The 18,704-nt window shown below is 41.2% G+C and overlaps 1 protein-coding gene across 1 annotated transcript in view; it reads left to right on the plus strand.

Moving 5' to 3' along the window:
- JAZF1 (JAZF zinc finger 1) overlaps window positions 1-18,704 on the plus strand; it is a 278,603-nt gene that overhangs the window by 126,269 nt on the left and 133,630 nt on the right. The window contains exon 2 of the mRNA XM_077811340.1: window positions 12,411-12,483. Coding sequence (XP_077667466.1) covers window positions 12,411-12,483 — 73 coding nt within the window. The remainder of the gene's footprint in view (window positions 1-12,410; window positions 12,484-18,704) is intronic.

Here is an 18,704-nt window from a genome sequence, read left to right on the forward strand (position 1 = left end):
GTACATTGGCCTGAGGGCCGCACCACTGACCAACACCCCCCCACCCCGCTGCCCTGGCCCTGCCCCCACTCCACCCCTTCTGTGAGGCCCCACCCCTGCCCCACCTATTCCCACCCCTTCCCTGCCCCCATTCCAACCCCTTCCCTGTTTTCTTTGCTTATCTTTTGGGAAGGTAATGAGAGTAGCTCTCCTTTATTTTTATTTTTTTAAAATACTTCTCAGTGACATCCTGTAAGGATAAAATTTCTTGGGGTTAAGTTAATATGTGAAGTTTGGTGATTTTAATAAAAGTAGTTTCCTGCCATACCTATACAAAAATACAGTTGTGGAGTTTGATGCGAGTCCCCGATATAATCTGATATTTAGATGATTGCTCATTAGATTTAAACCTTTTGAACTCTATATAACTGAATAGGTTTAACCTGTATTTGGCTTTTTTTTTTTTTTTAATAAAGTTCCAGCAGTTTCATTTTTCTCTTCTTCTGTAAGGACCTTTCCAACACTCTGCAGGTCTCTTGTCTGTTGACTTGATTAATGAATATTTTACCCACTCATAGTAACCATTAATTATTGCCTTGTGATACAGTAATAATTATTGGTTTCAAATAAAAACTAATTAACATAAGTGGAAAATCATCATAGCATATGAAGTGCGCTTGCAGCTAGCTACATCTAAAAGATCATGAGCCATCAGTATGTGACATATGTATATTTGCAGCTAGTTACCAACAACTTTTATTTGTGTGTAAAGTAGTAAGTATCCACCTTGCAGTATCCTATTATAATAATCTCAGACATGAGATGGTGGGAATATTACTAGGGGGTTGTAGTCATAACATATAGTCTTATCTTAACGAATCACAATCACCCCCTGCTATTTTATTAAAGCTTATTTTCCTATGTATTTTACTTATCATAGGTTCTTTTTTTCTTTCTATAAATGAGAGGTGACTCAAGCCCAATGAGTGTAAACTGGTGCAAATCAAGAGTAAGTAAAGTGGAGTTATTGTACACCTGTGCAGAACCAATGTCCACTATATATAAAGTTTATGGACCTTATTAGACATAGGGATTTTCTTCATGATTTGTGTTCTTTTCCATTTATCTAAGGTGTATGTGCATGCATGTAATTTGTGTATGTATTTATACAGAAAAGTGTATGTGTGTGTATTTATATATATGCACTTGCATACATATCACCTATCACCATTGTATCTAGATGCTAAGATGTAATAAAAGGAGGGGTGGACTAACCCAAATTAAAGTGACCAACTGCTATTAAATTCTGATAACTCAAATCCTACTATTCAAATTTCTTGCAAATATAGAAACAAATCAGTAGCATGATCCCCTGTCCATTAACTCATGGTTAATGACTGTCACATGCGGAAAGGGATCTGGGGGTCACAGTGGACCAACAGCTAAATATGAGTCAACAGTGTAACGCTGTTGCAAAAAAAGCGAACATCAGTCTGGGATGTATTAGCAGGGGTGTTGTAAGCAAGACATGAGAAGTAATTCTTCCACTCTACTCCACTCTGATTAGGCCTCAACTGGAGTATTGTGTCCAGTTCTGGGCACCACATTTCAGGAAGAATGGACAATGTGGACAAATTGGAGAAAGTCCTGAGAAGAGCAACAAAAATTATTAAAGGTCTAGAAAACATGACCTATAAGGGAAGATTGAAAAAATTGGGTTTGTTTAGTCTGGAAAAAAGAAGACTGAGAGGGGACATGCTAGCAGTTTTCGGTATGTAAAAGGTTGCTCCAAGGAGGAGGAAGAAAAATTGTTTTTCTTAACCTCTGAGGATAGGACAAGAAGCAATGGGCTTAAATTGCAGCAAGGGAGGTTTAGGTTGGACATTAGGAAAAAATTCCTAATTGTCAGCGTTAAGCACTGGAATAAATTTGCCTAGGGAGGTTGTGGAATCTCCATCATCGGAGATTTAAGAGCACGTTAGACAAATACCTGGCAGGGATGGTCTAGATCAGGGATCGGCAACCTTTGGCACACGTCCCGTCAGGAAAATCCGCTGGCAGGCCGGGACGGTTTGTTTACCTGCAGCGTCCGCAGGTTCGGCTGATCGCAGCTCCCACTGACTGCGGTTAGCTGTTCCACGCCAATGTGGGCTGCGGGAAGCAGCGCGGGCTGAGGGATATGCTGACTGCTGCTTCCCGCAGCCCCCATTGGCCTGGAACGGTGAACCGCAGCCAATGGGAGCTGCCATCGGCCAAACCTGCAGACGCTGCAGGTAAACACACCATCCCGGCCCGCCAGCAGATTTCCCTGACGGCCACGTGCCAAAGGTTGCCAATACCTGGTCTAAATAACTAGTCCTGCCACGAGTGCAGGGGACTGGACTAGATGACCTCTCAAAGTCCCTTCCAGTTCTATGATTCTGTGGTTATCCAAGCATATTTGTTACAGCCTAAGTTCAAATAATGACATTCTACTGTACTTCAAGATATGAATTAACCCCCAAAGGTTTTTGTGTTATGGGAGGGAAAGTCCTTTTAATTTGTAAATAGGAGATAAAGAACTCTTTTCATGGCAGTAGAACCCACAGTTATAGGACCAGAAAATGACAGGAGAGTGCATTTTTAAAGCAAACAAATTAAGATGTGACTGAGCTGATAAATGTTTGGGTTGAATCCCACTGTCTTGCCCTTGTTTGTATGTAGTGTTCTTCATATATAATAGACAGTGCTGGAAAGTTATGCACACTCTCATTTTTCACTTTAATTGCCTGTTTGAAGATAACATGACAGCTCCAAAGGTTACTTTTAGTTACATTGTTCATACCCAAGGAGCAATACGACCAATTATTAGCTTGCAATAATTAAGCTAAAAGCATGATCTTGAAAGATTTAAAATGATCATAAAATCCATAATTTTACCTGATGATTTTTTTCATAGTATGTCCAAGTGTTGTCAGCACTTTAGAATCACTGCGATGTTTCCGATGTCTGATTTTAGTATGTATTTTCACAAATAAATCAAATAGATGTTAACGGATAAAAGATTCCGTTTTGTTTTATTTCTTTTATTCTGTTTTTATGTTCAAAAATCAGAAAATGCCAAGTGAGCTGGTCAATTCTGTTGCTGAGCCACCAGTAAGCATGGAATCATTAATAAGGATTTTGTGTTATATTAGCATCTAGAGCAGGGGTGGCCAACCTGTGGCTCTGGAGCCACATGCGGCTCTTCAGAAGTTAATATGCGGCTCCCAGGGCTGGAGCAACAGGCGCCAACTTTCCACTGTGACGGGGGTTGCTCACTGCTCAGCCCCTGGCTCTGCCATAGACCTTGCCCCCACTCCACCCCTTCCCACCCCTCCGCTGAGCCTGCCGTGCTCTTGCTTCTCCCCCTCCCAGAGCCTCCTGCAAGCCATGAAACAGTTGATCAGGAGGTGTGGGGAGGGCTGCCAATGGGTGGGAGGCACGGGGGGTGGGGAGCTGATGGGGGGCTGGTGACGTATTACTGTGGCTCTTTGGCAATGTACACTGGTAAATTCTGGCTCCTTCTCAGGCTCAGGTTGGCCATCCCTGATCTAGAGGCTTCAGTCAGAGCTGGGGTCTGCAGAAACATAGTAAGAACATGTCTGAATGGGGACACTCTGGTAAGTTAAGATGAATTAACTGAAGCTGCAAAGGTAACATAGATTTAGTTAAAGGCTTAAGCACATTAAACCCCTACCTCGATGTTTTCATTCAAAAGTAAAGTGGCCTCGGTTTGAGATTGTGGGCTGGTCTACACTTAAAATGTAGGGGCACCGAAAAATCCACATCCCTGCCCACTGTAGCTATGCCGATTTAACCCCTAGTGTAGGTGCAGTTAGGTCTACAGAAGCTACCATCACTTGGAGAGGTGGTGTTCCTACAGCAACAGAAAAACCACTTCTGTTGCTGAAGGCTGTTTCTACGCTATGGAGTTACGCTGGCATAGCTACAGTGGTGTGGTTATGCCACTATAGTTCCCATACTGAAGATATGGGTTAAGCTGAAGCCAACTAAAGCCACTTAGTTCAAAATGAGAGCGTCCATATGGGAGCTAAATGGGCTTTAACTAAAATATTTTAACTTTTTACACATTCAGTTAATTCATCTTAAATTTCCATGTAGAGAGGCCTTAACCAGTCCCTGCCGAAGAGCTTACAGTGGAAATAAAAAAAGACAGGCAAAGGGAGGGAGATTGTATTGTTCATTAATTATGCTGTTGATATAAGAATGGATCAAGGTTTGCCTCTACTTACGTTCACTGAATTGACATATACCTTTGCAGCATCCATCAAAAAACGATATATTTTTCCATGACACAACAGGAAAGGGTTCTTGTTTCTCAGATGTTGTCACTGTATAAAAAATGTTGACTTTTATTTTGAGCTAATATATATATATATATATATATATATATATATATATATATATATATATATATATTTGGCATACATTAGTTGAAGTAAGCTAGTGTTTAGGGAAGCGTAGCTATAATTAATGAGCTGAGCTGATTTATATCAGCCAGTTTTTAAGGTGAAGTGAAATACCAAGTTAAATACAACACAGACACTCGAAGCTGATGCTGGATGGTGTGTAGGTGGTAATATGTGCATGAATGTTCTTCAAATGAAGTTAATGGGGAATTTGGAGACCTTTGAGAACCTATAATAGTATGTTGTGCATTGGTTTTGATTTTATGTTAAGGAGTTGATTTTCATAAGTCCCTAAGTGACCTAGGAGCACAGGTCCCACTGAAAGTCAATGTTCCCGTTATTTAGGTATTTTTGAAAATATCACCCAGGATTTTTATTTTTTTTTTTTAAATATTGGGGAAATGTCCACATTCTCTACGATTTATTAGAAACAGAGAAATAGTTATTCTAAAAATCCTGAAAATATTTTGTGATTCTGTTGTTGTGAATTTAGTGCTCATGTAATGGGATGGAATGATAAGACTCAGCTTTAAAACTTAATATTAGGGGCCAAAATTAGTGGCCTGATTTTTTTTTTTTCAGAGACATGCAGTAGATGCAACTCCACTGAAGTCCATAAGAGTTACAGATGATATGAACCTTTGAAAATTGGGCAACTTACTTTGCATCTGAATATGGATTTATGTGCCACACTACAGGCACCCAACTTTGATGATCTTTGCTTAAAGTCCTCTGCTAATGCAAAACTGGTGCAATATAGGCCCTGGCAGTGCAAGCTTTCTCACCACTGGTCTGATAGCACACTCACCCCTGCTCTGGAAAGACTACCTCTACGAAGTGAAAGAATAGTTCAGTCTTCACCCCATTCAGCCATTGGTCTTTCTTCTGAGACTATTGCAAATAGTACTAGTAATAGTTTTGTAATAAGGACACCTGATCACCAGGAACTGGATTAAGACTATCAACTCATTTTAAAGGCCTCTTAAAAAGTTTTCAGGTATCAGCCTAGGCTGGATTTGAACCTGGGATCTAGAGGTGAAAGACTCTGGCTCAGTGGACTGCTATTATTCAGTTCGCTGCCAACAATTGTGCCTGATTCTTTACTGTTGTGTTTAGAAAGGAATGCAAAGTGGGTGTAAAATGCCACCATTGTAATTTAGGTAGTGTTTTTCACCCCTCTTACATCAGTGTCAATAACTACATAAGGTAAAAAAGACTGTGGAGAATAAAGCCAGTTGTCACTGTGGCTTATTTTTTTAGATTTTTTTAATAAGCTTTATTAAATTTTCTTATAAAAACCGTCTGATCTTTATCGAGTGTATACCTGATTCAAAGCTGACTCTGTATTTAAGCATAGTAAATTGACATAAAATTAGTAACTATAATAGTGTGTGTTTTATGCTAAAATGTTTGTGTGAAAGAAAAGGATATAATTGGTATTAGTGAAAATTATATTTAGTCAGTGTGGCAGGGTGAGCTTTTGGGTTTTCGTTTGTTTCACTTATTGAAACAAAGTTGCTTCCTGAGTTTTAAAAGAAGACTGTAGAGTGTGTTTGTGTGCAAGATGTTAAGAGTTGGAAGGATGTTACATTCTAACATCAGAACTTGGTGCTGCAGTCAGTGATTCATTTTTTATAACATGCTCCACTGATAAAGGTTGGCTTCCTACAACAGCCAAATAAAGATGGTGCAGTATCGTTATTTATAGTTTTGGAAGACCAGATTAGTGAAGTGCTGACACTTCTTGTCTCCTTGCCAGTTTAAAACATGCCATATTGGCATGAAAAATGTAAGTGTTTACATCCTATTATTTACCGAAGTTGACCATATCATGACTGTTTTAGTCAATGTTCAAGTTTTAACAGTGGCATAACCAAACAAAGCAGAGTAGCATCTGGGTAGCTGTATGTTTTGTTTTATTTTAATTAGCGTTATGTTCTATCTCTTATAGCAAAGCTGTGTACAGGCAGAGTAACAATGCAATATGAAGGGAAGGGAAGAAATTCCCTTGTTAGAACGCTTCATTAGAAAACCTAGTACTGTAGGGGGGATGTGTGTGAGAGAGAACTGTAGGGTAAAGAGCTGTGCTACAAAAACTGCTTATTGCTGCTTTCCAGATGCTATAAAATGTATTCAGTGTTGCATATTGCATTGTGTGAGAGAGAAGAAATAATGAAGGTGGCTTGTATATTTTGCAGTTGGGAAGTGAAGCTTTGTTCTACTGGATCTAAAGAGCTTCACTATATAATTAAGGAAAGCAGTAAAATAGTGAGTCATTAGTACCACACTAATAACTCAGGAAGCAAGTGGTTAAAGTGATAACTTGTGCAGGACCAACAACCGATCAATTCCTGCAGCTTTTTGTGTACACTGATTTGTGAATGCTTGCAGTGGGATATATTGAAGATTCATCATCTGCAAATACATTTAACTCTATAGGTGTCCCATCGAAAACTGTTTAGGCAACTTTGTACTAAGATTACTAGCCTACAAGTACTTAAGGAAACATTGGCTGAGCATTTTTATATATTTATTTTGTAAGAGACTTATATTTCTTCTTGAGATTCACAGATCTGTTCTATCATTTGAGTGCATGTAATATTTTCCTTGTCACACCACCAGTACAACCTATACAGTGTCGCAAACACAGGTATCAGAACTATTAATTTAACTTTGGGCAATATATATGTTGGTTATTCAAATGGATGATATTTAGAAAACAATGTGAAATGTCTGTGTGAATGCCTTTGGGAAGAGAGAGTGAAAGAGAGCAGGGGACTTGGAGTCAGGGTTTATGGCTTTGATGTCAAGCACTGCCACTAACTTGCTCTTTAATCTTGAGTAAGACAATTAATCTCTTTGTACTTCAGTTTACCCAACAGTAAAATGGGTATAATAATTCACAGCTGACGTAGGTAAAAAATAGTTCTAACTAATAATTACTAATAAATTCATGCATTCATTATATACCCCAAAGTCGCTAGTGCCATCCAGAAAAATAAAATAGACACTACCTGTAGTTAAAGCAGGGCACAATAAGAAAGAGCACACTAAAAGGTCATAGGGAATAGGAGAAGTAACTACAAGGGTTAGTGGAGTAAAAATTCATGGGATACCTTCGGTTTGTCATGTGCAAATGTTGATTTGTGTTTATACACATCTATATAATGTTTTTTTATTTTATGTCATTCAATAACTGCATTGACAATTTTAGGGGGCAATGAGAAATTGGTGGGATGGAAGTGGGAGCAGAGAAAGGGAGATAAAGAAATGAAAATGAGATGTGTGAAGGGAGCAAGCATGAGGGGAAGGGATGTTGAGGGGAAAGGGTACTGGCATGGCCATGGAGAGGAAGTCAGGGGTAAGGAATGACGAAATAGCTAATAGGGTTCAAGACTATGGGCTTGTCTTCACTACTAGGGTAAATCCACCTAAGTTATGCTACTCCAGCTACATGAATAATGTAGCTGGAGTTGACGTAGCTTAGGTCGACTTACCCCCGTGTCTTCAGGCCTGAGGCCCCCCATACACACACCCTGCAGGGCCCCAGAATAGCTAGGGATGGCTCTGGAGGCAGGGTAGGTTTTTTCTCAGGTCAGGAACCTGGTGAGGTAGATAAGGAGGTTAGGTCAAGATGTTGCACTTAGTGGATATCAAGTGTGGCAGGTATCCTTTGTGGCTACTTGTTACAGAGGGATACAGTTCCCTGATAAACAGGAGTTGGAAGTGGATTTAGGGGAGGCATCCCCTAAGGAAGCTGGAAGAAGGGGGTTGGGGTTCCTCCCTCCCTTTTTTCCCATCCCTCTGAACTTACATACAAGGGGAGAACGGTGGGGTCTCAGCAATGGGCTGGCTGTCATAGGCTCCAACTTTCCTCCAGGTGCTCAACCCCCCCCCACCTCCAGCCCCACTCTACCCCTTCCATGATGCCCCACCCCTGTCCTGCCTCTTCCCACCCCTGCCCTGCCCCCATTACAACCCCTTTCCCAAAGTCCCCATCCTAACTCCGCCGCCTCCCTGCCACTATTCCAACTCCTTCCCCGAGTGCACCACATTCCCGCTCGTCCCCCTCCCTCCCGGAGCATGCTAATGCCGCCAAACAGCTGTTTAGCGGCAGCCTGGCGGGAAATGCTGGGAGGTAGGCGGAGGAGCGGGGATGCAGCACGCTCAGGGGAGGAAAAGGAGGAGGAGGGATGAGGGGAGCTTCGCTGCCAGTGGGTGCAGAGCACCCACTAATTTTTCCCCGTGGGTGCTCCAGCCCCAGAGCACCCATGGAGTCAGTGCCTATGCTGGCTGTGCCCAGGTTGGGAAAGGAGAGGGCGGATGGCAGCCCTCCCCCAAATAAATGGAAGCAATTAAGAAAAAAATTATGACCTGCACCATATGATTTATTGCCGAGTATTCCCCAGATATGTTAAGTGAATAAAGTTGCAGCTTAATTAAACTACTCCCATTGTGTCTTGTCTTGTCTTCCTGTGTGGCTGGAACAAAAGCAGGAGTAGTGAGAGAATAGTTAGTTGTAGTCTTGCAGAATCAAGTATGTGAAGCTGGAATGAAAGCTGTTCGGAGGAGTGAAACCGAGAAGAAATTATCCAAAAGGTCAGAAGACAGCAGCAACTGCTTCTGTTGGTCCCACAGCTTCACCCTCCTATGCAGGTTTCAGAGTAACAGCCGTGTTAGTCCGTATTTGCAAAAAGAAAAGGAGTACTTGTGGCACCTTAGAGACTAACCAATTTATTTGAGCATAAGCTTTCGTGAACTACAGCTCACTTCATCGGATGCGTACTGTGGAAAGTACAGAAGACGTTTTTATACACACAAACCATGAAAAAATGAGTGATTATCACTACAAAAGGTTTTCTCTCCCTCCACCCCACTCTCCTGCTGGTAATAGCTTATGTAAAGTGATCACTCTGTTTACAATGTGTATGATAATCAAGGTGGGCCATTTCCAGCACAAATCCAGGTTTTCTCCGCTCCCCCCCCAAACACACACACAAACCCATTCTCCTGCTGGTAATAGCTTATCTAAAGTGATGACTCTCTTTACAATGTGTATGATGATCAAGGTGGGCCATTTCCAGCACAAATCCAGGGTTTAACAAGAATGTCTGGGGGGAGGGGGTTGGAAAAAACTAGGGGAGATAGGTGAGCTTTAAAGCTCCACCCCAAAAGCCAATGAATAATTGTGCTTTGAGAGTCTGATAAGAGGTGCTAAGTGCAAGTAAGGTACATTATTATAGGGAAAAATAAATATTTAGAAAAGCAAATGTGGTTTTCATTAGTCTAGTGGAAAACATTTTTGGAACTTTAAATTTGAAAGTGAATTTCAGCTTGAGCATATGTACTACCCTTTTATGTTTTCTTTCTGCATACATTCAAGGTCTCAAGCTTTAGAAGTGCAAATGCAAAAGCAGTTTTTAAAGTAATTACAAATTGCACAATATATATTTGCTTTTTTGGTGAGTTATGTATGTCATCCAACCAGAGAACAGAAGGAATACCTCATGACTTGTATAGCTGTCCAACACAGCACTGTGTGTGAAGTGTAATTACCAAATGATTAGCAAACCAAAAATCATTCACTGAAGACATTTTGTAATCAGTTTGAATACTAGAACATGAGACCTTTGCTACCTGTTCCTGGACAATTTGTGAATATAATCTCTGTGTAGCTCGAAAGCTTGTCTGTTTCGCTACCAGAAGTTGGTCCAGTAGAAGATGCTACAAACCGTGATCTGAGGGTTCAGTTTTGATCTGTCCTGCGTGCAGATGCTAGGTAAACAGTTTCCCACACTCTGTTCTGACATATCAAGATGAACGTCATGTGGTCTTCCTTATCTTCTGTCAGTGCTAAGGGGAGCTGCTCCCATAAAGCAAATAGGTGGTGGACACTCCACTATAAAGTTTTTCCCTTAGCCCCTCTCTCCCACGTATACATGTGACTCAAACCAGCCCCAAAGTTGCCTCATTCAGACACAGAAACTGTTCATTGTTGATGAAGGTTAATCCAAGTTAAGAACTGGATTAGGGAAGCTTCAGTCATTTAGCCACAGATGCCTAAACTTGGGTTGAAGCAGTTTTAGGATGACCCCGACGGGGGATAATGCTCTGCAGACATTCTGCATGAAGGCAGTCCCATGGTAGACCTTGAACCACAAAGATGTAAATCTAACAAAGTTCCTCATGATGCAGATTGCGTGCTTGGCTTGCTAAATGAATGGAGGTCTCACAGTAATGCAAAGGAACATAAAAGAGATCTTTTTGTGTTTGAGCCTGCCATTCCTGGTTGAGTGGAGCATAAAGATAACATATAAGATAACTGATTTGTCACTATCTTCAGTTAGAGCAGTCCAGCGCACTGTGTGTTGGTGATCGCTATAATCTCTGTAGACTGCAACTGCTTTTCAGACATAAGAAAAGGTCTGTTTCCTGTTAAAAGTAATTGGCTATGGGTTGTTGATCTGCTTGACACTATGTATGTATATGTGACTGTTCTCTGAACCTGCTCAATCAAATATGTTGTCATTGTAAGTTTCCATCTACGTATGGGCGTGTTGGTGAAGTATGTTGTCAAACACAGAGTCTGAGTTGTCATGGAACAAATCTGGGGGGCCGAGGGAAGTCTTTTTGAATTATTCTTAAGCTTTATGGCAGCCCAGGAGTGACTGCACTCATTAAAGAAAATGTTAATTGACTAGAACTGAGGGCTGAATAATCTTGTACTCCTCAGTCAAGAACTGCTATTCCTTTTGATGGAAGTTTTACCTGTGTAGGGCTAAAGAGTTGGGGCCTAAGATTATTACTGGAATGTTTTTAAATAGAATACAGATGCTGCTGACTAGCTCAAAAGCACATGTGACAATATTAGGGAAATGAACTTTTGAAAAATAACATGGCTTAAAGTTGTGTGGAGAAAATAGGTTCAGTCTAGAATATTGCATAAGTGTGTTGACAATATTCTTTGCAGTGAGAAATGAAAGATGGATACCAGCAGTACTATAGAGAGCTATTTAGTAAAACAGTCTGCATTCGTCATAGTTAGGAAACATAAGTTGCCCATAGAATTGCTGTTAAAGACATGCACGCAGTTTGTGATAACAACTGCATGGTCATGTTCATCTGCATGATACACATTTTGTTAAAACCTTTTTTGTTTTTAATTTCTAAAGGAGCTGTATTGGAACATGAGGCCATGCTGCATTTTTAAAATCAAGATTATCCTTTTTTTTTTAGTAACTACTTTTTTGTTTTTAAAAAATGTGTATGCTCTTTCTTCTTCATTTCAGCAACGTGGACTAAGACTGCTTCTTTGCTTAGATAACAGCAAAGTTGAATTGAACAAGACTAGTGCATAAAACCAGGTACAGTTCATTCTTGAACTGTAAAGTCAGTGTTAGTGGGAATTGACGAATGCTTGCTTCTGTGCTTCCCAAGGGCAATCTTCTGCTGGGCATATATTTTGCTACATGTGTACTTTCATGTGCATTTCTGATTGAAAGAGTTAGGGTAGGAGAAGAAGCAGAATTTGTGTGTGCTGAGGTAAATAGATGGTGAACCTCAACAGATAGCTGTTTGTGAAAACTGGTCCTTTTGTAAAGTGTCACAATTTGTTGATCAACTTTAGAAATGTCTTAAAAGAAATCTTTAATTTTTGACTCTATTTCGTTTTTAACAGTGTAAACCATGGAAACGATGCCAACATGGTTGCTGTAAGCAATGAAAACTAATATTTATGAGAGGGATTATGAAGTTTGTATGACAGATGGAAATTCTATCACTGTTGATGTTTGGAATTCCCTTGAAAAGTAATGCAATATCTTGTTGTTTATGAATGAATGACCAAATGATTGTGCTGTACTGAGCTTATTCTACGAAGGGGTTTAGCTACTTTACATTTTTCTTCTTCAGATATGTTGCTTATAGACTCCTATATTTCAGTACAAATATTGCAAATTCATACTTGTATTTTTATTACAGATACAGACCCACGTGTGTTAGAGAAACAAGAACTACAACAGCCAACATATGTTGCTCTAAGTTACATTAACAGGTAAGCATTTTTTTTCAGTTGTAAATATGACCCCCCTGTGGTTTGCCCTGGCGGTCAGCAATATATGTGCTTACTATATATACCAGAACAGTGCACATACTACACACTTCTTACTTTATTTAAACTTTTATACTGCATGTTGGATAACTTCTGAAAATATTTACATAATTTACTGGATATCTGATCATCTTGATAGCCTGGGCTGAGACTTAAACCTTTTTCCGTTAAGACCTCTATTGTACAAAACCAGTGTTTTAAAATATTCTGTGTTAAAATATCTATAACAGAATATATTTGGTTTAATCAAAATGACTAGTTGGAGATAGTTGCAAACTGGTATGCTTTTTTAAAAAAAATCTATGATGTCACTTCATTTGCAGTTGGCAAGAGAAGCCTGTTTAAAGCTAGCATGTATTTGGCATGCTGGCTAGCATAGGTCTTTGTAAAGACACACCATTTCTATGAGAAAATGTCGCGAATATGTAGAAACTAAAAGCGGTGGAGGGAAAAGGGTCCTACAAATTAAGGGACTAATACTGCAGTCTGAGCCAGACATGCAAACTGCTGAGCCCATAAGGAGCCTTGTTGACTTCAGAAATTTTCTGTTCAGGGGTCAGGGACTGCCTGCATGTGTATAATCAGGGCCGACATGAATACGTGTCTGGACGTTATCAGTTTTTATAATTCCATGACTGAAGTCTAATTTATATGGATGAATTATTAAACAATTCTCTGTGGGGTGTTGTTATTTAGGAGTATGTCTACACTGCTGTAATTCCCAGTTAGAATAGACACATATGCGCTAGCTCTGCTCCAGCTAGTGCACTAAAAATAGCAGTGTGGCTGTGGTGGCATGAGCAGTGGCTTGGGCTAGCCGCCCATGAATGTACCTAGGATCTTTGACAGGGTTGTACTCAAGTATTTTGTATTCCATTCCCGTTTCTCCCACTGATTTGTGTCTAGACCGTATGCAAATCATTAAATCATGGTACTCTCTGTGACTTGATTTTCCCATCAATAAAATGGATATGTTGTAATAGTTCCTAATTCACAAAGGTGTTGTGAGATCTACTTAAAAGAATGGAAAGCACTCTGATGTTCTCAAACAGAAGGTACTACACCTCTACCCCGATATAATGCGACCCGATATAACACGAATGCGGATATAACACGGTGAAGCAGCACTCTGGGGGGCGGGGCTGCGCACTTCGGCAGATCAGCGTGTCTGGCTCCGACATGCTGCTCTGAGCGGTGTGTTAAGAGTGCCGGGGCGTGGTCGAGGGGTTGGATAAGGGGCAGAGGGTCTCAGGCGGGAGGAGGGAGGGGGTCAGGGGACAGGGAGCAGAGGGGTTGGATGGTTTGGAGGTTCTAGGGGTGAGGCGGTCAGGGGATGGGAAATGGGGCGTTGGATAGGGTGTGGGAGTCCCGGGGGCTTGTCAGGGGGTGGGGGTGTGGATAGGGGTTGGGGCAGGCAGGGGACAGGGAGCAGTGGGGTTGGGTAGGGGGTGGGTCCCGGGGTGATTAGGGACAGGGGATTCTTTGGAGGGGGTGGTCAGGGGACAAGGAGCAGGGGGGCTTAGATAGGGGGTGGGGTCTTGGGAGGGGTGGTTAGGGGCAGGCAGTCTCTGGAGCGGGTAGTCAGGGAACAAGGAGCGGGGGGGGTTGGATGGGTCGGGGGTTCTGAGGGGTCAGTCAGGGGGCGGGAAGTGACTATTAATAATGGAAATGTTTGAGGCCAAAGCAAGTTCGATATAATGCAGTTTCACTTATAACGCGATAAGATTTTTTGGTTCCCGAGGACCACTTTATATCTGGGTAGAGGTGTTTGTATAACATGTGCAAAGTTTTGTTGTTGTTTACTATTAGTTTGTGCTTGCTCTAAGTCTCTTTTTAGGAGACAGTATGTGGGGAAGGCCTGAAATGAGACACTTTATTTTCATTCTCTTTAAAAGGCTCCAGGCTTTTTAATCATCTGATCATCATTCATTTCATTTTGTCAATAATTTGGAATTATTAAAAATAAATATTTTGCAAGATGCTGGGCATTGGGGTATGGATTTACTTTTGTAATCTTGTTGCTTCCTGGAAAGAGTCACTCACTAAAGTGCACTTGTGACATTTCAAAGCAGTAAAGGGAGCTTCCTGGCTAAAACTCTATTTAGTGCTTTGAAAATTTACCTTAACCAGTGTCTCTTTCTTTTTAAAGTCTGGCCTGAGTCACCAAGTGTATTTAATTTAAGACCTGAACTTGCTGAGAAGTTAAACAACTTTTTAAAAATTATTTATCTAGCTAATAAATTGTTGAATGAGAGCGCAGTTGTGATCCTCAGTATGTGCCAGTGCAGGAGAGTTAGGTGGCTAGTTGTATCTCACATCGCAGCCTCATCTCACCTCCCTCTCTTAGCCCTGTTCAGGTGGACAGGGCATGAGTGGGGAGCAGATGGAGCCTTGACTTTCTCTCCCCCTCCTTGATGTGCCAGACAGCTCAGCTGAGCCAGAGCAGAGGCAAGTAGTCTGTGCAAGGCAGAGGGCTAGTGCCGATTACTTCTCCCCTGAGAGAAGGATGAACCAGGAACCATATTGTGAGAGAGAGATGTGGTCTGCTCTCGAGGCAGTACAACTAAGCAATGCCCCTTATTTAGGGATTTTACTAAAGCCACCATTTAGTCCTAACTAAACATACGTGAAGTATCACACACAACATGGCATCATTCTTCATTTAAAACAGGTTTCCCCGTTTTGGGTAAATCAGCATGCTGCTGTTTTGGGGATGTTTGGGTTTCTTTTATAGAAAATTCAGTGTTTTTGGGATGTTTTTTCTTTTCCAGTCACTTGGGAGATATGTATTTGAGACATGTACTACATGGGATTATACATATTGTGACAGGGTCGGGCCAGATGGTGACAGGAAAGTGATAGAAGGCAGATATATTAGCCCCAGGGTAAGTCAGTCCCTTTTCCCTGGGTAAGGTAACACGGAAGGTTCTAGAACAATCAGGAACTTTCTGGAAACAATTAAGACAGGCTGATTAGAACACCTGCAGCCAATCAAGAAGCTGCTAGAATCAATTAAGGCAGGCTAATCAGGGCACCTGGGTTTAAAAAGGAGCTCACTTCAGTTTGTGGTGCGCGTGTGAGGAGCTGAGAGTGAGAACGTGTACTGTTGGAGGACTGAGGATAAAGAAGGTGTTGGGAGGAGGCCGTGGGGAAGTAGCCCAGGGAGTTGTAGCTGTCGTGCAGCTGTTCCAGGAGGCACTCTAGACAGCTGCAGTCCACAGGGCCCTAGGCTGGAACCTGGAGTAGAGGGCGCGCCCGGGTTCCCCTGAAACCTCCCAACTCCCGGTCAGACACAGGAGGAGTTGACCTGGACTGTGGGTTCACGAAAACGGCCAAACTGAGGGCTGCCGTGAATGTCTGAGGTGAGCAAATCCGCCAGTTAAGCACAAGACCCACCAAGGTAGAGGAGGAACTTTGTCACACTATCAGTAGGTAGGATGCCAGTTTCTATCTCCATCTATGCTCTGTGGAGGCTGAGATACGAATCTGAGTCTGTCGCTGCTCTCAATCTCATAAGCCTGGGCAGACTGAACCTAGGTCTTAGCGAAAAGTACTGACAGTAGGCTGCAATACCAACCCACTGAGTTTAAACTTGCCTAAGGTATACATGAAATAAATGTGTTGGTCCCATCTTAGCTTTTGTTGATGGATTCCCCCCCCCCCCCCAAACACACACACACACACACACATCTAAAATCCACCATACAACTTGGGATAGTTTCTGCTCCAGAGAAGGGATGACAGTGAAATAATGGGGGAAGTACATGAAAGTAAGCACTGGAGTGCATTTTAGTGAGTGACTATTTTACCTGACAAAAGAAGATACATATGGTTAATATTTGCTGGCATTGGCATGATTTCCTCTATGACAAAAAAAACCGAGGAGAACTTGTGGCACTTTAGAGACTAACAAATTTATTTGGGCATAAGCTTTCGTGGGCTAAAATCCATTTCATCGGGTTTAGCCCACGAAAGCTTATGCCCAAATAAATTTGTTAGTCTCTAAGGTGGCACAAGTACTCCTCGTTCTTTTTGCTGATACAGACTAACACGGCTACCACTCTGAAATCTACAATAAAAATTACTGTTCTTCCTGGAGATAGTATCACTCTTTAAAGAAGATTTAAAGGGATGCCACTAACTTCAAAAATGTTTATCTGATATATTTTTGTGTACTATTAACATAAAGTTAGAGAGCATATTTTTATTCCCCCATCCCGCAGTGTGTTTGTTTTGTACATAAGTCTTTGGGTGAGAGGCATTTAAAAATTAAGAAAAAGTTATTGTAAAATCACAGAAATTGCCAATGGTATTTTCAGGATCATGTCTAATATTGGAAACTACTTTAAACTCTAATTTTCTAAATGGATTGTCTCCCTTTTAAATTGTGTGATTGAAGCTGTTTAGTTAGTGGTTATTTTGCCCAAATGTTTCACTTGCAACATAATTTTGTAGAACAAACATTAATTGCTTCAGTAATTAACTTTTGCACATATAAACCTTATTTGATTTTTCATTTCAAGCCAACCTGCTGTCATTTAATTTTTTTGATTTTTTTTTTTTAAGCAATGGTTTCATTGAACCACCTGCTCTATGCAGCTCAAGGGAACAGCTGTATCCATACACTGAAAAGACATGCATTCTATTTCCCATCTACGTATGCCAGAGCTGGGTTCTAATTTGTTATTCAAGGCTATGAACTCAGATTTTGTAGCCTATTACATGTCATAAGCATGTTGCATACTGTTCCATATCGAACACCAGGTACTCAATGTACATTTTTTTTTTGAAACCGTGCTTTTATGGTTGCAAAGTGGAACAGAACTTAGATTGGTTTCTGCCATGAGCTCCAGACCTTAAAACAATCTTCCTCTGCAGGTTTGGATGCTCAGGTGTGTTCTGTGTGGGCCATGCATTCTCATGGAGCTGGAGAAAGTAAGAATTCTTAATGCTGTGAGATTGCCAAAATTGTATTATAAAATCAGTACATTTTGAGTGCATGCGGGCAAGAAGAAAGGATGATGAGAAGTCATTCATGTGCAGGCTACATTGTCTGCCGATAGGTCACATTATGTGATGAGCAACACAAATATAACCACAGCCTACATTTGGGATATTTGTATGATGTCTTGCGTGGGTGCTGTAATAACATTAAAATGGCAGCAGAAGTGGAGCGTGGAGGTAAGGGGTTACTAAAACGTGTTTCTTTTATGTTAGATCACTCTTCCCCCTCCTCCTCCATCTCCAATCCCTAAAATTATTTTTTCCGAAATATAAGTGGAAGAATGTTTTATGTTCCTGTAAAGCTGTCCTGCAGTGGCTCAAGAGCACAAGTACCAAACTCAGGGCAGACTGTTAAGAACCAGGGCACAAACCCCAAAGTGGCTGTGAGTTCAATACTTAGATTTCACTAACCAATTATCAAGCGTAAACTTCTCAGGCACTGTAAAAGCTTTAACATGGAGTTGCAGACAGTGACCTTGAGTACTCCAATCTGTTTTGCCATCCAGGTGAGCCTAACTTTGTGATAGATGGTCCCTTACACCGAGGATCGTAGCAATATTCAGGTTATTCCCAGTCCCGAAGGACCAGACACTTACCCCGGGTTAATTGCACTTTAGATCTCACACCATAGATAACATTTGTAGCCAATCCTATAATAAATTATCTAAAGATTTATTATATTAGAATAGGAAACGAGATCTATTTACAGGGTTAGAGCCGGTAAACATATATAAACACAAATTAGTTCCAATCTAGTTTCAAAAAGTAATAGAAGCTTCTATAATAAATAAGCTCTACATGGCCTTCAGGGCTAACCCAGGCTAAGCACTTGGGATCTTTTGCTTATGCCTAGTAATCCTTGCCCCCACAGTCCAAGCTGCATACAGTTACAGTTCCTTCTTGTAAGGGGTTTTTATTCCCTTCCCACCATTGAGCTCTGAGCTGCAATCTTGGCTGATGGAAAGAATTCACTTGCATGACTCTTTTTCATGGGAGGAGGGGAAGGGGAAAAAGCAATTAATTTGTTCCTCAATAATTTGTTTGGTGTTGATGGGTCTTCCCTGTTGTGCATGAGATAATAGCTTCTGTTGGAGACCAGCATTCCGCACTAGGTAATGTCTCTCTCCTGTCTGGTGAGATACAGAGGCTCACAATACAGA

Source organism: Eretmochelys imbricata, chromosome 2, assembly GCF_965152235.1.
Source record: "Eretmochelys imbricata isolate rEreImb1 chromosome 2, rEreImb1.hap1, whole genome shotgun sequence".
Classification (NCBI taxonomy): domain Eukaryota; kingdom Metazoa; phylum Chordata; order Testudines; family Cheloniidae; genus Eretmochelys; species Eretmochelys imbricata.